Source organism: Equus asinus, chromosome 10 (genome assembly GCF_041296235.1).
Source record: "Equus asinus isolate D_3611 breed Donkey chromosome 10, EquAss-T2T_v2, whole genome shotgun sequence".
Lineage (NCBI taxonomy): Eukaryota > Metazoa > Chordata > Mammalia > Perissodactyla > Equidae > Equus > Equus asinus.
Window position 1 is genome coordinate 42516401 of NC_091799.1, and position 23335 is coordinate 42539735.

The 23335-nt window shown below is 40.7% G+C and overlaps 1 protein-coding gene across 2 annotated transcripts in view; it reads right to left on the bottom strand.

The window, feature by feature from the left end:
• INVS (inversin) overlaps positions 1–23335 on the bottom strand; it is a 142435-nt gene that overhangs the window by 27139 nt on the left and 91961 nt on the right. For both annotated transcript variants that reach the window (XM_014842223.3, XM_070519127.1), the window contains 3 exons: positions 22424–22653; positions 17713–17819; positions 11002–11214 (listed from right to left, as the gene is read on the bottom strand). In XM_014842223.3, the coding sequence (XP_014697709.1) occupies positions 11002–11214; positions 17713–17819; positions 22424–22653 (550 nt within the window). The remainder of the gene's footprint in view (positions 1–11001; positions 11215–17712; positions 17820–22423; positions 22654–23335) is intronic.

Genomic DNA, 23335 nt, shown 5'->3' on the forward strand with positions numbered 1-23335 from the left:
GCTGAAGGGGTCAGTTTAAAGCAGAGTGATCAGGGATGCAGTGAGAACCCTGCCCTGGGAAGTATAGGAACTTTTCTGGTCCTGCCTCTGCCAATAACCACAACGTGACCTCGAGTGAGTGACTCTTCTCTCGGAGACTCAGTTTCCCCAGGCCTAACACTTACATGATAGCCTATAATACAGAATTGATTTGGGGGTCTGTTTGGAAGCCAAATGTCTGTATAAAATCCAGGATATCTTTTGTAATGAGATGCAGAGATGTCTTTTATCACAGTGACTGGTATCGGAGCTCCTCTTAGGGGGGATCTTGTTTAGACAAAGACTCTACTAACCTTGGGGACAGGACCGAAAGCTGGTGGAAGGCGAGACCTCATGGCCTAGGTGGTCAGCACTCTGAGGCTCCAGAGCAGAGGGTTGCTGTGTCACGACACAAAGAATTTGTTTGTAGCTCTTCACAGGGAGGAAGTTGATGAAAGAACAAGGGAGAGAAGGGAAGGGGGAGACAGAGAAGATGAGAGATGGACACCGTGCAGACAAGGCCAGGGCAGAGAGGCCCCTGCCCCTGAGGGGTGAGAGGAAAGGACTTCAGATCTGTGCTCCTCACACTTGAGTGACCTGAGTCTCCTGAGATTTTGCTAAAGTTGAGCTTCTGACCTGGCAAGCCTGGGCAGGCACTCAGAATTCTGCATTTCTAACAAGGACCCAGGCTAAACAGCTGCTGCTGGTCCTCTTACCACACCTTGAGTAGCAAGACGTAAGAGAAGAAGGAAAGCCTCATATGGACTCTTAACTATACCATTAGAGGATGTGAAATGTGATTCTCCTCAATAACACCAACTTTTTGTAGGGTCTGCCACACTCAGACATGCTCTTTTACAGGCAGTCTGACAAATCACAGAGCTAAGATACCAGACACAGAAGCAAGAGCTGAGGCAGAGACCCTAAGCCCCCAAGAAGTCATAGAATTCAGATTTCCACACACTATGGAATTTATTTTCCCCAAGTTAACATCTGCTGCCAATCTTCCTCTTTTTGTATGTGGGTTGCCACCACAGCATGGCCGCTGATAGACGAATGGTGTAGGTACGTGCCCAGGAACCAAATCCAGGCCACCGAAGCAGAACACATTGAACCTAACCACTAGGCCACGGGGGCTGGCCCAAACAGACTGTGGAATTTAAAGCAAAGCTTATTTAGATCTCAAGGGACAGGGAAGACCCAGATGACAGATATCTGGGTTACACTTTGATATAAAGCCTTGTCAACTTAACTCCCCTTCTGAAGGTCTTTCTTCTTGTGTGCAGCCCCTGATCTGGGGTCCAAGCTTGCTTTTCTAACAGTTTCTCACTGAGTCTCACCCTAAGCAAGTGGCCAGCCGGGTGGTGGTAACCCCTGCACAGCTGTCATGTTTTTATTTGACTCTGGTTCTGTTATACACTTTGCCAACTGCTGACACTTGAGCGTGCTGCACGACATTCGACAGGCTAGCTGGACGGTAGCTGAGGTTCAGATGGATGCTAGCAGGTGCCACTTCAGTGTGATCTCTCTGGGAGAAGGCTGCTTTTCAGAAGGTGGAAGCATCTGGGAGGGTGAAGTGCTGCTAATTGATCTAACAGCCTTGCTCCTGGCAGGCAGAGGGCATGCTGCTCCTTTTACTATTGCTGCTTTAAGAGAACATGGGTCCTTTAGACAGACACACACGTGGTTGGCTGGCTTGGTGTCTACATGGAACTCGCTGCCCTTAAGAGGGGCTTTGAGATGGTAAATTAGACTTCGTTATTTGCGTAGTCATTCCTCTTTCTTTCAGGAAACCAAATGGCTTTCCTTTTTAATTCCAACAAGCCACTGTACAATCAGCCTGGGGGCAAACCTTGCTGCTGCAGACCCTTCTGGGCCTCCAACCAAGGCAGCCACAGGGCAAACAGGGGTTCCAAGGTTTTAGAGTGATCAGGATGTCCAGAAAACAGGGAGGCCCTGCCCTCCAGAGACTTCTTTGGAGGCGAGCTTTGCAGTGGGCTGTTCTGCCATTTTGGCAGGACAAGGTAAGCAGGTTCGGGAGAAAGAATGTAACCATCAGAATATAGAATTGGACCCTCAGCTTATGAATAGAAATAAATTAATGCTTTTAAAAAATTGACACTTTAAAATAAATCTTCTAGGTGGCACATAGCCCGCAGTTGTGAAGTTCTCCAGAGCAGTGGTTCTCGATCACTGGGGTGAAGTGGGTGGGGTGAGGACCAGGAATTATGCATAACCTGCATCCTATTTCATCCATTCTGCTGCCTTAAAACAACAACAATGACAACACACACACACACACACACACACACACACACAGAGGATACCTCTCCTGGAGCAGACCATGACCCCATGTGCATGTGTCTCCCCAGGGAAAAAGGTCCAGAACCAGTGCTCATAGTCTAAGAGCTTGAAAGAACCTCAGTTTACTGAGGGTGACACTGTTGGTTGGTAGATGAGGAAACTGAGGCAGAGAGATAAGTGACTTACCCGAGGCTGCACAGTAAACTACACACAGAGCTGAGAGGGAACTCAGCTGCTTTACTGTTTCCGGTAAAATTAATATCAATGCCAGAGTCATTTTTTAAAATTTCACTTAATCTTCTTCCATCATTTAAAAAATGAGTTGGGTCATATGAAGAAACCGGTAATGTCACATCAAAGTAACCATTAACAGCACTTCAAACTAGCTTCCATTGTAGCTTTTAGTCCTAAACCCTCAGACTCAATAATTGTCCTGAAATTTAGGGTTTTTTTCCTCGAACTAATTTATTACAGGATATCAGAGATCTCTAATCTTCATGGTAGGCTATGTTATAACTTGACCTATTTTTGTCAAGTTTAAGAAATAAATACCAGAAAAAGAACCAATGTTATTCTAGTTTATGTGAAAAATTGAATTGAAAAAAAAATCCCGTCCTTGACATAGTAACATTTTTGCAGGAAATTTATTAACAAAGCAGAATTTAATGTATAAAACAGTCCCTCTTCCTCTTCTTTTTTCTATTATCTTAAAGGGAATTGGCCAGACAACAGCTTTTGGTGGGTTTCCAGTGAGTCTGGTTTGCACTGTCTTTCGTAGAGCAATCTTTGCAGCTCCCCAGGGGCTCACAGTATAAGAAGGTGAGAAAGTCAACTGAGGATCAGATCCTTGACAACATCTGCTTCCGGTCCTGTGCACCACAGGGTGAAGAGGATCTCCAAATGATGGGCTGAAGGAACTGGGCCTGTTTCACCCACAGAAGAAGATTTAAGGGACATGTTGCTGCTGCAAATCCGTTCCAAAAGCAGATCTAAGACCCAAGGATGGGGGATTACTAGAAATCAGTAGCCTAGATGACTATTGCAAAAAAAGGGCCAAGGAGAAACTAAGTGATCAAAAGATTGCTTGAGGGGCTGGCCCCGTAGCTGAGTGGTTAAGTTTGCATGCTGTGCTGCGGTGGCCCAGGGTTTCGACGGTTCGGATCCTGGGCGCGCAAATGGCACCACTCGTCAGGCCACATTGAGGCGGCATCCCACGTGCCACCACTAGAAGGACCCACAACTGAGATATACAACTATGTACGGGGGGGTTGGGGGAGATAAAGCAGAACAAATTAAAAAAGATTACTTGTGCAGAGAACCAGATCAAGGGCAATAACTTAAATGCCTTCACCGTCCAATGGCGTCAGTGTCTCAGGACTGGATGTGCCCATTTGCACAGTACGGCACAGATCTGCCTCTGCGCCTGGAAAGTCTGAGTCATGGAAGCTGCTGTTTTTTTCTACCCCACTATTTAGCTTCCACAGAGAGCTGTATTTTCCTAGCTATGACAAGAAGAAATTAATTCTACCAGACACTGCAGAAATAAGAGGGCTCTTTCTCATTCCATGAGCACTCAAGTTTCCATTGCCATGAATAGAGGACCCAAGAGAGACTGGAGAGATTTGACTAAAATGGCTTCCACAGAAGAGGGCCGTCTGGTTAGTTTGTACCGATTTAACTGGGCTCTGCCCTGATGCCATTCTTGTTCATAGTCCGGCTCTAGGCTGGAGGCCAACTCATTTCCTTAACTTTCTCAAGGGTTAGGAGGGTATTGATATGCTCTGCTATGTTAGCTTCGAGAGTAACAGGAATTCTGTATTGAACTCTGCTGTAGAGTTGCTGGTGGCTTGGCACCACTCTTTTAACAATCGCTGGAAGCAACACTGGCACAACTGAATAAGCACTGGGTTAGGAGAAAAGCTGACTTGGGGCCTGGTTCTGCCACCAACAGTTACTCTTATAGGTATAGGTCAGAAAAAAGCTAGCCATGCTGGCCTATCAGATGGGTGCTAGCATCTGGAGACAGCCTCCAGCATAGGTGTGGCTGGTGGGATGATTCCCCTGAACCAAGCAACAGTAGGAGCCATGGCTTCGGGCAGGACTGAGATTCCCGTGCCAACTCTCTCTCTTCCCAGCTGTGTGATTTCAGCCAAGTTAACCTCTCTGTGTTATTTTTCCTATCTATCAAACGAGATTAAGGATAGTTGTCCTGTCTATTTTGTTCAGTTATTGTATGGATTTAATGTATTAATGTATAAGAACTTTGTAAGCTGGAAAGCACTATATAAATAGAAGTAATCATTACTTTTATATAGAGGTTAAGCTGTTAAGATAAAGCTGTGGAAGCCAATTACACCTCTCAGACCTCTCTCAGGTCCTGTATTCATGGCAATGGACACTTGAATACTCCTGGAATGGGAAGGAGCCTGCTTATTTCTGAAGTGTCTGATAGAATCAATTTCTCCTTGTCAAAAGTGGGCAAATACAACTCTCAGTGGAAGCCACACAGTGGGGTCTCATGTTCAAGCATATGCAGTGATGGATCACTTTGTTCCTATGTTTCTTTTTAAAATCATAAACCTGTCAAATAGCAATTTGCTTGTGATAAATATGGAGGGAGCTGGAAAACCTAATGCACAAATACACGAGCACGAGCATACATTGTGAGGATAAATGGTACTTAAATGTGTTCGCTGCCTGAGTGAGGCAGACAAATTACAGTGGAACACTGACAGAGTCACAGCACTGGAACTGGAGGAGACCTGACAGAGCACCTGGTCCGGCCCTTCCACCTGACAGAGGGGGAAACTCCATCACTAAGAATGATGAATGACTTCTGCAAGGCCTTAGACCCATGGTAGGGGCAGTTACTGAAACATTTATTATTAAATGCTTATTATATATGAAGTACGCTAAGGCAGTGGAGATACAGAGATCTATAACAACCCCTGCCCTCAAGGAGCTGACAATCTACTGGGGCATCACACCCACACACTCCCGCAACAGTGAGTTCTAGAGGCGATGAGCGCTAAAACAGAGGTATCTACACAGAGCTATGGGAGGATGTGGGAGGCAGTCGCTAAACCGGAAGAGGAAAAAGGCTACATAGAAAGAATATCAAAAGGAGAAAGGAGGGAAGTGAGAAAAGGTTATTTCAGGCTGAGACAAGAGCATGAGCAAAAACTTGGCACCTAGCTCTCATGGAATCTGACTCGGAAGAGATCTTAGAGACCAGCTTTTTTTTTTTTTTTTTTTAAATGTATTTTTTTTTAAAGATTTTATTTTTTCCTTTTTCTCCCCAAAGTCCCCCGGTACATAGTTGTATCTTCTTCGTTGTGGGTCCTTCTAGTTGTGGCATGTGGGATGCTGCCTCAGCGTGGTTTGATGAGCAGTGCCATGTCCGCGCCCAGGATTCGAACCAACGAAACACTGGGCCGCCTGCAGCGGAGCGCGCGAACTTAACCACTCGGCCACGGGGCCAGCCCCCTTAGAGACCAGCTTTTTACATGATTTTTAAAAATTCCTTATATACTATCTTAGAGAGATGACAATTAAATTTTTGTTGGAACATTTCCGGTGAGAGGAAAGTGATTACCACACAAGACAGAAAAGGTTTAGCTGTCACTTTTTCAGTTGGTATCACCTTGTATCTAGGGGGTCTGTCAGATTCTATCTCTTTATTGTCACTGAATAACAGGCCGAGTAATAGTTGGTCTTTGACTTCCTCTCAAGGGAATAAGAAAATGTTGTGTGTTTTAGTACCTTTGACTTAGAGAACGTTACAAGTGGAAGGGTCCTCAGATATCACTCAGTCCAATGGTTTTTTAAATCTCTTTGTGACTCATGGACCCCCTTTGAGAATGTGATAAAAATCTATCCTCTCCCTCAAAACAGATCCTTTTCCCCAAATGCACATATGCTCATGAGACAGGAAATGCTGTGTGTAGTTTCAGGCCATTCATGGAGCCCCAAAGCCCACCCTGGATTAAGAAATCTTCTTTTCATCTTCCTGAGTCTCCGAGAAGTGGAATGGCATGAAGTAGAATCATGGAAACAATTCCCAACAGGTCGGACCTCAGTACGAACAGAAGGGTCAGACCTATGTGTCAACCTGAAGAGAGACGTTGAAGACTGAAGACGTTCAGGGGAGCAGGTGGCAACAGGATCAATTATAAAGCAAAAAAGAGACCTGGGCTGGGAGGGGGAGTGTCTTGAGCACTTTAATTATCTGCAAGTTGGTTTATGGAAAAGGATTTAGATTTTTCTCCTTCACTTCAAGGGGTAGCTGCAAGACCAAAAGGTAGTAAAGAACTGCCAGACAGAACTGTCCACTAATGGAATGTGCTGCCTTGAGAGAATTCCTTGTCCCTTGACTTTTTGGAGGACATAGAACAACCTCTTGTAGAAAGGACTTAGGTATCACAAGAGTTTGAACTGTAGTACCTTTGTTTGGTGATCCAAACTGGACTTGATTAGGTAACTCTAGGAGACATACTGAATCTCATACTCTGGTCAGAAAGAAACTCGAGTCTCCCAGAGAGCATGGTAAGTAAGGAAGTGAAGAAAATTCAGGATGGATGAGACCTCAAGTGTGAGGGCAAGGGGGGGAAGTAGCAGTGGAGAGAAATGGGACTCGGAGATACAAGTGGAGGTAAAATGTTGAAAGTCTTACGTAGTGTCACGGCTGGTATTCAAGAATAATGGCCTGTATAGAGGGGTGGGACAGAAGGATGAGAGCAAAGGGACATAAGAGGACATTTCAAGAGAGGAAAGAACAGAATCAGTGGTGGCAGTACTGGCAGAGAAATAAAGAGAGGAGAAGAGAGATGGGTCACACTGATGAACTGTAGGTTTCACACAGTGAGTCTGCAGTGACAGTAACAACAGGACGTGCAGATGGAAATGTCCAATGATCTGAAGTGTTGGCAAGTGACAAAAGGACAGCAAAGTGGAAATGCCCAGTAGGCAACAGACGCTATGCGACAAGAGTTCCAGGAGGTCAGGACGTGAGACAGGTGAAGGGGTTACCCACAGAGATGAAGTAGCTAAGTTTTCAGAGTGGATACATTTTCAACGGAAAAAAGTACAGCATGAGGAGAAGTCTAAGGAGCTAGCCAGCTGGGTTGACCTCCGTGTGGAGACGGTGTAATCGAAAAGATGTGAGAAGGAGGAGTCTGAGGGTCAGAGGAGATCTGAGGTTAGAGAGAGAAGTAAAAACTCGGCACAAAGGAAGCTTCAAGGAAGAAGGGTGATCAACACAAATATAGTCTAATTTTGGTGTACATTCAACTGTGTGCTTTGGCAGGTAAATTCTAGTAATGTTCATTTTGGCAACAACATAGGTGATGCAGAATGAGTTATAAAGTGATTTTAAACGGATTATAGGTACTTCTTAAATGTTTTCTAAAACACATGCCCTAGAAAATGTAACTAAAACTTCTCTCAGTCCCAATTTCTCTATCGGTAAATGAGAAATCACTTCAATAACTTCCTTCCACATCCTCCCTGTAAGGAAGGTGATCTCTGCCATCCTAACACGATAAAGGGGAAGGGTACACTGAGGTCACAGGATGTGCCTGGGTCACCTTCGTCAGTGAAGCAGCAGCAAGGACTGAATCTAACACTCTCATTTCCGTCTCTTAAAGCAAAACCCCAAAACAATTAAACATTGATGCAGATTTTAAGAAATAACTTTTGACATATAAAATTAAAACAAATTACATCAGTTCCTTCTCTATTTAAATACTTCTCTTGGAGATCTATGCTACAATGACCACGGGAGGTAATGGTTAAACTGTAAGAAACTATTTACTTCCTGCCCATCAAGGGACGAATGGATAAAGAAGATGTGGTTCATATACACAATGGAGTACTACTCAGCCATAAAAACGATGAAAACTAGCCATTTGCAACAACATAGATGGACCTTGAGGGCATTATGCTAAGTGAAATAAGTCAGAGGGAGAAAGTCAAATACCATATCATCTAGCTCACAAATAGAAGATAAAAACAATAACAACTACAAACAAACACATAAATACGCAGATTAGATACGTGATTATCAGAGGGGAAGAGGGGAGGCAGGAGAGCGAAAGGGGTGACTAGGCACATGCGGTGATGGTTGGTAATCAGTCTTTGTGTGGCGAACACGATATAGTCTACATAGAAATTGAAATATAACGATGTACACCTGACATTTGTGTAATATTATAAACCAATGTTACCTCAGTAAAAAAAAAAAAACCAAAAAACTATTTACTTCCAATAATGATACCCAATGAGGGAAAGATTGTGGCTGAGAAAACGTAAAAGAGATTACAATTTTTCACTTTTGGCAATTTCAAATATTATCACTGTAAGCACAGCTCCCATTTAAAAAGGTTTTTAAAATTTAACTTCAGAAACAAGAATCAGGGTCCGGCCCTGTGGCTGAGTGGTTAAGTTCGTCCGCTCCACTTCGGCGGCCCAGGGTTTCTCTAGTTCAGACCCTGGGTGTGGACACGGCAGCACTCGTCAGGCCACGTTGAGGCGGCGTCCCACATGCCACAACTAGAAGGACACACAACTAAAATATACAACTATGTACTGGGGGGATTTGGGGAGAAAAAGCAAAAAGAAAGAAACAACTAAGAACAAAGAGGACCTATCTTCCATGACAGTGAAATTAATTAGGAGAACAATGGAAAGGGGGTTGGAAGCGATGTTCCCTAAATTTCCTTGTCCTTTCAAATGCTCTGGCCTGGGAGTTACAAGAGGCCGTGTTAGGTGAAAAAATACCGTAAACCACTCCTCGAGTGAAGCATGTCATTATTTGAAACCCCTTTCCTCCCTACAGGAGATCTTCTGACAGATTCTTCGTTCCTAGAACTACACTGACTCAGTGGTATGCCAGTCCAAACTCTTGGCCCAGGCGCACGGCCTCTGGGCGGCACCACAGGCCGAGGACAGGAAGAGGTGGCTGAGGTCACTTACAGGGAAGAAGGGGGTTTCCACAGAATTGGAGTGCGCAGAAATCAACTGCTCTAATTTGTCAAGTTTTACAGATGGAGAAACTGAGCCCCAGAGGGAGAAATGCTGTGTTCAGTTCATCACAAGTCAGTATCAGAGGCTGGATCTGAACCCGGGTCTTCTTTCCATTCAACCACAACCCTTCTATTCCACTGGGAAGGGAGTTTGGGAGTCAGGAGGGCTCCAGGGCCCTCTCTCTCAGTAACGGAGTGGAATGTGCCTGGAGTAATACACTCCTTTGGGGGGACATATGAGGTCAGTCATGTGGCCTCTGTCGAGTCCCCCCTTGCATTCTGGCAGATATGACTTCAAATTCTGAAAACAGAGTCTCACTCACTGAACTGGACTTTATAGAAACATCAGTAGAAGGAAATACAATATTCCATCCCTTGCAGAGAATATTTGCAGAGATAATTTGTCACACGTATTACCTACTTACATTGTCACTCACATGCAGAGGACTTTTATAAGGAGGCTGGAAAAAGATGCACCTAGAGGATTTAGGTTAATACTGGACTCTTTGACAAAAGGGCAGAGAAGAGAGCATCATTAAGACAACAGTGCAAGATAGTATTTTCTAGGATGCCACCTGTTTTGGTAGCTTTAGAGTTACAGAAAATGACGTGTTTCTGTCAATCTGGTCTACCAAAGGCTGACATTATGGTTAGCATTCCAATTCATAGTGGTAGTTAACTTCTCATTAAAGTGGTTTATCCTGCCTTTTATTATTATTTTTAATAGCTATTTATTGCACTTTTGCTTCCCCCTTGTGGGCGAGATATGGAAGGATTCAAGAGTTGGAAGAACTCAAGATTTGGAAAGATTCAAGATACAGCCAGGCAGTTATCCCTCAAGAATCTGCCTGGCATCTGCATCCTTATCATCAGAGGTTTTGGTATCTATACTTGCTAATGCAATATTCTCTTGCTGTTTAAAATACCCAACACAGGTATCAAAGAAAAGGCAAACCAAAGCATAATCTAAAATCAATCATTTATGGTAAAATAATCAATGTATAATTAATAACGGGCACAAATGACTATTTTGCACATTTTCTATTATTATCCAAAAAGGTGTGAGGTCCTTGAAGCAAGGACTTTGCTTTGAGTCACCATTTTCTCTGTAGGTTCTAGTCAAGGGTTTCGTATGTATACGAAGAATTCAATCAATATTTCCTGAATGAATCACTATTTAGCACAGATTTGTTAAGGAACAGGTGAGGAGAGCACATTATTTATGTAAGTTGGTTGCTTTAATCAAATGGAAACTAGGCTTAGATTAGACTAGTGAAGGTAGGCGAGATATTGGCATGTTTCGCTTGGAAAGGCAGGAAAGGCGAGGAGACCAGTTATCTCTTTGCAGCTCGCTGTAGGCAGCAGGCCACCGCCAACTCCTCACTGTGGGTGGGGGTAGCAGTGGTTTGTCCCTGAGCTGGAACACCAAGGACTAACCTAGAAGAACAGCCACCCAGTAGCGATTAGGTGTTCATCCTTCATTGAGGGCTCAGTCGTCTGAAGGAGTGGTGAGCAGAAGCAGAAAGGTGACATGCGTACAGGGATCAAAATTATTTCAGCTTCTCTCCTGATCCCCTCTTTCGGCCACTCCCACCAACCCGTCCCTTCCACCCTGATTCCGAGTTGTGAGAACACAATCTCTATCGTTCAAACTTACTTGGCAGCAGCATCTTTTCTCAACTGCTCATGCTTCATGAGGAGATTTTTCCGGTCTCGGAAAGCTTTTCTGACTTTGTACCCTTTGTAGACAGCTTGGATCTTGAAGGCAGCGATGTCTTGTATAGCGGCGATGGACAGGGCACCGTGCTCCAGCATGAACTGGATCACTTCATGGCGCTCACCAAGCAAAGCATAATCCAGGGGAGTGTACCTGAAACATGAAGATTTTTTTTTTAAGTGTTGGAATGTAACTCAAGGCACAGTTAGACTGACAACATTATGCAGCAGGAGGAAACTTCATCCTAAGATGCGGAATATTCCTCACGCAAAGCTATCTCCTCTACTCCAGGGCCGTTCCTTTTTTTCTCTGAGGGACGCAAAACAAAGGTGAAGCTGGGATCAGGGCTTGGTGTTGCTGACCATGTCGATTCCTGAGTTTCGTTTGCTGGCTCACAAATTGGGGGCTATAAGAACACATGACCACTTTTCTTTTTTCCCAAGTGTCAAATAATTCCCGCTCCTATCTGAAAAAGGACTGCAAATAACATTCTGTGAGAGTCATAGGTTTGAGCCCATGCTTACTGATGGTTAATGCTTATAACCACCGATGGTTATGTTCCAAATTATGATAAGGATGGCCCTTTAAATCACTGCAAAAAGGATGGATTATTAAATAGTGTTGAGACAACTGGGTAGCCATCTGGGAAAAAAAAGAATCTTATAACATATTTTACAGCAAAATGAATTCTGGATGCAACAAATATCTAAGGATAAAAAAAGAAACCATGAAAGACTAGAAGAAACCCTGGAAGATTAAAAAAAAAATACTGGAGTGGGAAGTCTTTTCTAAAAAAATGATGCAAAACTCAGAAACCACAAGATTGATAAATCCAAGGACATAAAAAACCCCAAAATTTTGCAAGGCAAAAAACAAAGATAGTTCCCCAAACAAGAAATACTAATGATTCCTGAACAAATAAGATATGTTCAACCTCTCTCATTTAAGAGAACTACTAACAAATTAAGAGCAACATGAGAGAGCACTTCAATCTAATGATGGGGTTAGCAAGACCAGAAAGTCTAATAACACACTGTGCCGGCAAGGACGGGGCGGGGGAATGGCTCTTGCATATACTACTTTAATTTTTAGGGAGAACAATTTGCCAGTGTCTATCAAAATTATCCATGCACCTGCCCTTTGACAAAGCTATTTCACTTACAGGCATTTATCCTACAGATCTGCTCTCTTGTGTGAAATGCTTTATGTACAAGGCCAGTCACAGAAGCACAGATTGAAATAGTAAAAGAAGACACAACCTCAATAGTCATCAGCAGAGGACTGACTAAATAGAGCACAGGCCATTCATGCAATGAAGTCATTTGTATAATGCAGCCATTACTGTGGTATATGAATAAATAAGGGACGATCTCCAGGATGTCTTGTAAAATGAAGAAAAAGAAAAAAGCCAGAAACAGAACAGTATTATGGTGTGCTCCATTTGTATGAAAAAGAATATATCGCTGTATGCTCATCTGTGGAAATATATCTCCAGAGGTTCCCCAAGAAACCCGGAACAGTGACGCCTCTAGGGGGGAAACCCTGCCTCCAAGGCAGCGGAGGGAGCGCTCTATCTTGCCTTTTAGGACAGTACACAGGCAGCACCTTTTTGACAAATACATTATTTCCAAAGGATGGGTATTATTGTCATATAGTTATAAATTTGAATCTCAACTGGCTACTTTCTAGATGTGTGATTTGGGGCAAATTCCTTCTTTTAAATATATCTTTTCTATTTTTGGAAATACAAAAAAAATTAGATAAATACACAGAAGAAAGTAATAGTCATTAATATTCCCACCCTCAGAATTAACAGCTGTGAATATCTTGGCAGATATGCTTTCCTCTTTTAAAGAAAAATAAATACTTTGTAAAAATGACATATATTTTAGGAATTCGAACAATGCAAACCGTACAAAATAACCCAAATTCTACCATTCAACAATGGTAATGACGACTATAACTTCTTAAACAGCTTACTTGATGTTTCGAAGCCACAGCTTTCATCATCACAGACTTGGTAGGAGGAGAAAATGGAATAATAAATGTGAAAAAGAGAGCATTCTGCCTGGCACAAAGGAAGCAATTAATAAACGTCAGCTGTTGTGGTTATTATGACAGGACGGACACTGCAGCGCGGTTGGGACACTACAGCGGCTTATCATAAACATGATTTCCAAGGACCCAAACTAGTATGTATGACTACCTGACGACCTTCACTGAGCCAGCTCCTCTCAAGGTGACTGTCACCATCCCATGCAATCAGAGGTGTCAGCAGAAATAATCAGCTGATTTATGAGGTGCAAAAAATGATGATTATGTGGATGCATGATTAGACACAGAAAATCATCCAACGATTAGAGAAAAGAAATTATGATTCTTCAAAACATACCTAACAATCACAATAAGACCTTGTAAGAGGAAGCGATTTTCAGTATAAGCAAAGGATGCTTTGGTCACTTTAGTAAAGAAACTCTGAGCTCAGAAGGAAGCTCCAAAATGCTAAAATTAAGGAATCCCCATATTAAGACAGCTTGATTTGCCACTACTGTTCAGGGGCCTGAAGGCCATAAAGTAGAGGCGCCTATATATACTTTAAAACATTATTTATAAGCAGATAGCATTTTGTAAATTCAGAAGAACTTCTAAAAATTTCACTATATATTCTAAAAACCTCTCATGATGGTACTTTCCCCAACAGAAAAAATGATAAGAGTCACAGAACCACACAATAGTAGAGCTAAACTGAACTTTAGAGGTCATTTAATTTAACGCCTTCATTTTATAAATGCATAAACAGACCCAGAAAGATTAAGCAACTTGCTGAAGGTTATGTAACTAGTTACCTGCAGAATCTAGACTAGAACTAAGACCATCTGACTCCCTGTTCACCCATCCTTCCATGACACATCCATCAGCTATTGAATGTAAGTCTCCTAAGAATGAAACCGCTTCTAAAATCAGCATGCAAATAACATAGGTATTCAGGAAGCTTGATCACTTTTTCTATAATTAGTAACATGTAGTGTCTTTCACACAGTATAACAAGCAGGATTATCAAAATCTGGTTTACAAAAGTAAAGCCCAAACTATGCCTTTAATTACAAAGATGACAAAAGAAAATAACATATAGCATAATGTACCCTAAAGAATGCTAACTGGGGTCAGCAGGTCTGTGTGACCCTGGGCGTTCTCTTCACATCTCTGAGCTTCTGTTTCCTTGTCTGTAAAAGGTGAGGAAGGAGGGAAAAACTAGCTCTCTTAGGCTTCTTGTGGATGGAAAATTGCACTCAAATATTTTAAATGTTTTTATTATGAAAAAATTGTCTTTTTATCATGAGATACTTCAAGCATAAACAAAAGTAGAGAGAATAGCATAAAATCCTTAATACACTCATTACTCAAATTGAGCATTTAGCAATTTTGGCACATTTGCATCGACCAATCCCTTCTTTTTTATTTTTGTTAAAGAATTTTGAAGCAAATCCCAGAATTCCTATCATTTAATCTCTCTGCAGTTCAGTATTCATCTATAAATAATACGGACACAACCACAATGTTATCATTGTATTAACAATAATTAACAGGAATTTCTTAGTAAGATCTAGTGCCCACTCTAAATACAAATTTCTCCAATTTTCTCAAAAATGTGTTTTTTACAATTAGTTTATTCAAATTAGGATTCCCAGTCAATTTTTGATGCCGGGAGACACAATCCAAATATCTAGCCAGGTTTTAAGATTGAAGTCTATACCTAGTGTTTAAGCAACTGACCATATTGTGATTATTACTACTGATTCTTTCTTCACCCCAAATTCAATTTAGGAACATTCAAGTGCTGTGAATATTCCCATCGATGTCTGAGTGTGACTGTCAGATGGTTATTGACTGAAAGCCAGCAGTAGTTGGCAAAAATTATGTCTCAACAGTGCACATCAAGTGGTGAGTGTCAGTGCATGAGAAGCAAAAATTAGCGCCACGTTGATGGTAACCAGTCAAGAAACAATGTAGATAAAGCCAAGAGACAAGATATAATTGGACTTGCCATGCGGGAATGGTCTGATGAATGAGTAGAATGCCTGACCTGGCATGTCAATAAACATAAAAGGCAGCGCCAGGTTCTGACATTTGTACATCAAGGTGCATTGCTGATGAAACATTAGAGGAGCCTGGGATATTGTCACTGTCTCTTTTCATCTATGGATTGGCAGGTCCAGTTGGAGGAATTTTTCCTTTGGTCTTTTGGTCTGTAATTAATATATGTTTACTCCAGGAGGCAGTAAGCACCTTAATTCATGTGGTTACTTAGGTCTGAAATTCAAGGCTTAGCATACAAATGGGAACTGAATTACACAAAATTTTTTTTTTTAGTGTTTCCTTAAAAAATGGCAGTCAGGAATTAAGTACTGCTATAGAATAAATTATTTATACAAATAAATCATCAATAATTCTTACAATTCTTAATCCTTTCCCTTTTGTGTTTTTAGGGCTTCAAGGGGAGAAATCTTCAACTCTCTCAGATTATCTGCTTTAATGTCAAAACCCCAGCCTGAGGATTCCCTCTGCCTTTCCAGCTTCCTTAAATGTCCAAACACCTAAATCTTCCAGTCTTTTTTGTTTTGCAGTTGTCATCTGATTATAATAGAGAGTGAGTTCTTTCTATAATCACTCCCAAAGTAAGACATACTAGTCTGCTTTATATAATTCTGCATGTGCTCTAAGAATTCCAGAAGTTTCTAATGCAGGTATGAAGCAGGGTGATGCTACTGGGAGCCTAAAAATGCTGACTTGACAATGCAACAGTTATTTACTGAGCATCTACTTCGTGAAAAGCCCTGTGAGTAATGCAAAGATGACCATGATGGAGTTCTCCACTCATAGGAAAGACAGATCACATAAAATTATAATAAAAATTAAAATGCGCTAAGTGCTAATAAAAACTCACAGTGTAGGGGAGACATAGTTTGGGACACACGACTGTGGGATCAGAACAATCTTCTTATAGGAGACCGCATTTGAACAGAAGAATGACATGATTAATAATTATGTTAGAAATATGCTTTAAGAAGCTACTTTGGAAGCAGATGAATTGAATGAAGGAAAAATCAAAGGAAGGAAAATAGTGAGGAGGCATTGCGATATTCCCAGAAAGAGTCAAAGAGGGCAAGACTCAGACAGCGGTGCTGGTAATGAGGAGGAGACGACAGTGTGAACCAAGGAGAGATATTGAGTCTGGAATACAGATTTAGGACTCACCAGCACCCAGGTGACTGCTGAAGCCTCGGTGAGAGGTCAGATCGACAAAGGAGATGGGCTGAGGGAAGAGATCCAGTCCCTGAAGAATGTTTATATTTAAAAAATGTTTCAAAAATGGAAGAAGAGACAAAAGAAATGGAGAAGGAGCAGACACAGCTGAAAGAGAATCAGGAAAATATGCTGTCACAGAAGCTTAGAGAAGATATAGTCTCAATAAGGTAAAGAGGAGTCAACAGAACCAGCGGGTGCAGAAAGGCCGGGGAGAGTGCACAGAGAGGACAACATAGGACTTATCAATTAGGAACTTGTCACTGACCACTCAGACACAGATTTCAGTGTAATGTGAGGATGAAGCCAGACTGCAAAGGTTTGAATGGTGAGCATGAGGAAATGGAGGCAGTGCAGACAGTCTGAGAAAAGGAAGACTTTATAGGCAGAGAAGACAAACTTCAGAAAAAAAGAGAATTGGCAAATAAAAGATGGAGGATATAACTAATGGCAAAAGGCTCTGAAAGAAGTGGGAAAGATGAAGGAGCTGGCCCCAGAAAGAAGGAGCACCTTTCCTCCAAAACAATTGGTCTAGAGACAGTCCCTCCTTCTCTACAAAGTTTCCCACCTCTTGGCAGAAAGAAAGAACTGGTGGTGGCTAAGAGGGTGGGGATGGTGTCACAGCAGAGGCCATTTTAGTTAGAGCATCCATGAACAATGAAAACTAAAGCACAGACCTGGGCTGGGGGGAGCTCAGGTATGGAAGTCTGATCACAAACTTATTGTTACCTACAAATTACTGGAATCTTCCTAGATTCAAGATTACTGAGAATCTCTCCTGCTTAGACTTCACACTGTGTCTGGTCCTCTTTTGGGGGCCTAGGTCCTTCGGCAACAACCACAGCTTAACTCTATGGATCTCATGTTATTCAAGAAATCTGTATTTAGACTAGAATCCCAAACTTTCATCTTGGCTTCTCCTTATTTTCTCAGGCTCATGGTGGCGCCTCTGTCCACTAACTGATAATATCCTCTTTATCAAGAGAAACTTCTTGAATCTATAACACATTCCATTGGCCTAACCGAATTCCTAGTTCTGGTCAATCAAGACTCCCTGACTGTATGCTGGCCACAAGCCAGAAGAAGGCCCAAGTGTCCTCACCTGTAAAATCTTAGGTAACATCCAAAAGCACTAGGTAGCATCCAAAGGTCTAACTAGCTTTAAACTCTTATGATTCTAAATCACCATTGCAAGGAATTTCGTTGTTTTCTTGTGATTCAGGATTTCTCAGCGTAGCATTTCCTTATGAGTATACTTATTCTTTCTGAACCAGTAGGTAACCTTGAGGTTTTAGGCAGAAAGAATGTGAGATGAACAACAACGCACAATTTTTATCAACAGCTTACCTTTCTTCATTGTTTTCCATCTGATTAGGGAAAGCAGCAAAGTCTAGGAGTAATTTAATGGCATCAAGGTATCCATTGTTACAGGACCAGTGCAAAGCTGTTCTTCCCTACAAGTGGGAACAAAAATTAAGTACATCTGGAGTAGGTATTTTTGGACACATAGTTATTTATGCTAACTCAAAATACAACAATTCTCCCAAATTGCTTAAACTACAAAAAGGGAAAACATTAAGTATGCAGTGGAGAAAGTGGATGGTATCTTAAGCAAATGATCAAAATTAATACTACGTTAAGGGGCATCACATGTCTCCAGAGGTGATACTCTGAGAAAGAGTCAGCATCACTTACATAATATTCTATCCAAAAATGTAAGACCTGAAGCTAATCATGAGGAATCACCAGGCAAAGCCAAACTGAGTAAAATTCTATAAAATAAATGGCCTGTATTCTTAAAAGGTTTCAATGTCATGAAAGATAAGGAAGGTATGAAGCATTGCTGGAGATAAAGAGGGATATTTCACAGTGTTAAAGAAGTTAAAGACGAAGATATCACAATCCTAAAGCTGTCTGCACTTAATAACACAGCCTCTAAATATACAGGGAAAAATGGACAAGACTAAAAGGGAAGATAGTCAAATCCATAATCACAGAGGGAGATTTCTAACCCATCTTTTATGATAGTTTATAGAACCAACATAAAAGAGCAGTAAAGATATAGAAGACCTGAACAAACTAATGTAAAAATTGGACCGAAGTGATATATACAAAACATTGCATCCAACAATGACAAAATTAGTACTCTTTTCAAGCATACATAGAACATTTACCAAACTCAACTATATGCTGGGTCATAAAGAAAGTCTCGAAAGATTAAAATAATTCAGAATATGTTTTCTCATCACAGTAAAATTTAAGCTGCAAATCAGCGTGGTGGGCAGAATAATACATTCCCTTGCAAAGATGTCTATATCCTGTTCTCTGGAATTTGTAATTACGTTATGTTCTATGGAAAGGGGAATTAAGGTTGTAGATAGAATTAGGGTTGCTAATCAACTGACCTTGACATGGGGAGAACATCCTAGATTTTCTGGGTACACTTGATGTAATCATAAGGGTTCTTATAGGTGGAAAAGGCAGGCAGGAGGTTGAGTGTCAGAGTGATGCAGTGTGAAAAAGATTCACCAGTCACTGCTAGCTTAGAAGACGGAGGTATGGGGCCACAAGCCAAGGAATGAGGGCAGCATCTAGACACTAGAAAAGTCAAGGAAACAGATTCTCCCTTAGAGCCTCCAAAAGGAATGCAGTCCTGCCAACACCTTGAGTTTTAGTCCAGTGACACTCATTTTGGACTTCTGACATCCATAACAGTAAGACAATAAATTTGTGTTGTTCTAATCCACTAAGTTTGTGGTAATTTGTGACAGCAGGAATAGGAAACTAATACAACCAATAACAAAGAGATAATGGGAAAATGCCCATCTGCCTGGAAATTAAACAATACACTTCTAAATAATCTATGGGTCAAATAATAAATCAAAATAGAAATTAGAAAATGTTTGAACTGAATGATAGTGATGGTACAATTTATCTAAACTTGTAGGATACAGCTAAAGCAGTGCTTAGAAGAAGCAGCATGCTTAAAGACATATATTGGTGAAGAATATTTAAAAAATTAATGATTTAGGGGCCGGCCTCACGGCCGAGTGGTTATATTCACAAACTCTGCTTTGGCGGCTCAGGGTTTCATCAGTTCTGATCCTGGGCACGGACATGGCACCGCTCATCAGACCATGCTGAGGCTCCCACGTAGCACAGTCAGAGGCACTCACAACTAGAATATACAACTATGTACTGGGGGGCTTTGGGGAGAAGAAGAAGAAGAAGAAGAGGAAGAAAAAAGAAGATTGGCAACAGATGTTAGCTCACGTGTCAATCTTAAAAAAAAAAAAATCAACGATTTAAACTTTCATCTAAGGAACCTTTAAAAAAATAGTAAATCAAACCTGATGAAGTGGATGGCAAGAAATAATAAAGATAACAGTAAACATCAATGAAATAGTAAAAAAAACCCTTAAAATATAGAAAATTAACAAAGACAGAAGTCCTTCGAAAAGATGAATAAGCAAGACATAAAATTTTTTAAAAAGAGACAACACACATTACCAATGCATGGAAAGAATAAGAGGAAATTGCTATAGGTCCTACAGACATAAAAAAGATAAGAGAATATGTGACCAACTTTATGCAAATATATTTGACTTTTTTTCTTTTTTGCTGAGCAAGATTTGGCCTGAGCTAACATCTGTTCCAGTCTTCCTCTATATTGTATGTGGATCACTGGCACAGCACAGCTGCTGAAGAAGGATGTAGGTCCACGCCTGAGAACTGAACCTAGGCCACTGAACTGGAGCATGCTGAACTTAGCCACTAGGCCTTGGAGCCAGCCCTACATTTGACATTTTTAATAAAATAGATACATTTCTCCAAAAATGCAACTTACCAAAGCTGAAAGGAAATAATCAGAAAACTTAAGTAGTCCTGTAATTATTAATGGAACTGAATCAGTTATTAACAACCTTTGCACAAAGAAAACCCCTAGACCAGATGACTTCACCAGAGAATTCTTCCAGACACTTAAGGAAGAAGTAATACCAATCTTACACAAATTCTTTAGGAGAATAAGAAAGAAGGGCCTACTTCCTAACTCTTTTTATAAGGTCAGCATAACCTGGCTACCAAAACCTGACAAGTACAATACACGAAGGGAAAATCATACATCAATCTCTCTCATGAACATAGAAGCAAAAATCTCAAAATATTATCAAATGAAATCCATCTCTCTATATATTACAAACATATATATCATAAGTGGGGCTTACTCCAGGAATAAAAGGGTGCTTTAACATCTGAAAAAACAATGTAATTGAGCCAGCTCTGATGGCCTAGCCGTTCAAGTTCAGCACGCTCTGCTTCAGTGTCCTTTGGTTCCTGGGTGCAGAACCACACCACTCATCTGTCAGTAGCCATGCTGTGGCGGTGGCTCACATAGAAGAACAAGAAGAACTTACAACTATACACAGCTGTGTATTGGGGACTTGGGGGGGGGAAAGGAAGAAAAAAGGAGGAAGATTGACAACAGATGTTAGCTTAGGGCAAATCTTCCCCTGCAAAAAACAACAACGTAACCAACAACCATAATTCGCCATATAAACAGAAAAGAGGAAAAGAATAATATGATCATGTCAATAGATGCAGAAATAGTATCTGACAAAAATTAAACAGCTAATTGTAATTTTAAAAACTCTTAGCAACTAGAAATATATGAGAACCTAGAGCAAACATATTCAATGGTGAAATAGTTACAGCTTTCCTCTTGAGAGGAGAGAATGAGTTAAGGATGTCAGCTATTACCAATTCTATTCAACATTGTACTGGAGGTCCTAGCCAGTTCAGTAAGGCAAAACAAAAAATTAAAAAGCCTAAGGATTGGAAAGGAAAAAAATAAAAATATTATTCACAGATAGTATGATTGTTTATGTAGATAATCCAAAACAACACACATAAAGATTAATAGAATTGGAAAGTAGCTTATGTAAGAGATTGGGAACTTTTAAAAAAATGCAAAAGGAACTAAAAATTATAAAAGATGCATTTCCGATAAGATAGGTATAAGAACCACATTTTACATATTTTTCATTGTGTTACTAACAATCTTAGCAAAAGTTTATTGAATGAATTAAGAGGGAATATATTTTCTGACCTGGAAAACACAATTAATATGCCACTATTTTTAAAGAGTTAAAGTAATTAAACCAGCAAAGAAAGTTAATATTGGCTAAATTGAGAGAAATCAATACATTACTATATAGCTGGGGAAAGCACAGATTAATCCATGTTTTAGAAACCAGTTCGAGTCTGGGATCAGAGCCTAATCACATTCATATATCATTCATTACTTTGACTCAGTAATTTCACTTAGGGAAAATTATTCTAAGGGAATAATCCAAAAGAAAAAAAAAGTTAAATGCACAAAGCCGATTAATGCTACATGATCTATAATAATGAAACAGTGGCCAGCAATAGGAAGTTGCTTATTTAATTCTAAAATTTGGGTTACAGGAATAGTTTGGACTAACCTCCCCACCACCCCTGCCACTGTTGTAGCCTTAGGGTAATTATTTAAGCTCCATGAGCTTCAATTTCCTCTTCTATAAAATGGAAATAATAATAGTAACTACTTTATAGAGTTGCTGTGAGGATTGAATGAATGACTAAACATAAACCTCTTAGAACTGTGGAATATTAAGCATCTATGATTATGAAAAAGATTATATACCAAATGAAAAAATATTGGTGATAATTTTAAGTGAACAGAACAAAATGTGGCTTGTAACATCATATCATATATATATATATATATATATATACACATACACATATATTTTTATACATACAGAAACATATGCCATGAATACATATTTATAAAAGCTATAAAATTATTTGCATTCTATATTATGACTTTACTGTTATATATGGAGATACAGAAAAGGACTAGAAGAGAACACGGACAAGTAAAAATCATTTCTAATGAACAGATTTGTGAGTGATCTCTTCATTCGGTAAATTGTTGTTTTACTTAATTTTAGCTACAAAGAAGGAATACTCGGAGCACTTCAGAGCAAACAGCATAGAAAAGATGCAGGCTCTCCACCTCTTTGTCCTGGATGTTCGGGTCGGCGTTGTTCTCCATGAGCACCGCCATGCAGTTGATATAGCCCCCGTACGCAGCACACTGCAAAGGGGTTCTTCCCGCATAATCCTGCACGTTTGGATTGATCTTATTTTCTATCAGTATCTGGCAAACATCCGCATTTCCTCCCAGCGCTGCCCAGTGTAGAAGAGAATGTCCGTCTTGGTCAACTAGATCTACCCTTGCTCCACCTGAAAAAGCAAAAATATCATACAAACGTCTAACACTGTATAGAGAGCATTTATCAAAAAGAATAGAAGTTGAAAAAATAGAACTGTCCCTGAAATGCCTTACTCTTAACAAAATGCTTCCACATATGTCATCCACTTCAGATTTTTACAATAAGCCCGTAAATCGGTCAGGGTAGGAATCGTTTCCCTTTTATATGAAAGGAAACTGAGGATCAGGCAGGCGACTTCTCCAAAACCAAACAACTACCAACAGGTGGAGCTTGGAGTGACCTGGAGCTTCCAGGTGTTAGGTACAGAGCTCTCCTGGCCACCCGGCCACCCAGGAGGCCCTCTGCTCCGTAAAGCTGTATTTCAGACGGTGATGCAAGAATTCCTACCTCTTGACAGTGACTTATTAGGAGCACTCTCTTTCCTCATTATTAAATAAATAATCACTTTATTATTTTCATATTTACAAAAAAATTTTCTTTTTTTTAAGAGTTGTTCTTAAGTATATTTTGGGTTTCATTTTTATTATTTTTTTAAAGATTTGCACCTGAGCTAACAACTGTTGCCAATCTTTTTTTTTTTTTCTTTTTCTCCCCAAATCCCCCCAGTACATAGTTGTATATTTCAGCTGTGGGTCCTTCTAGTTGTGGCGTGTGGGATGCTGCCTCAGCATGGCCTGATGAGCGGTGCCATG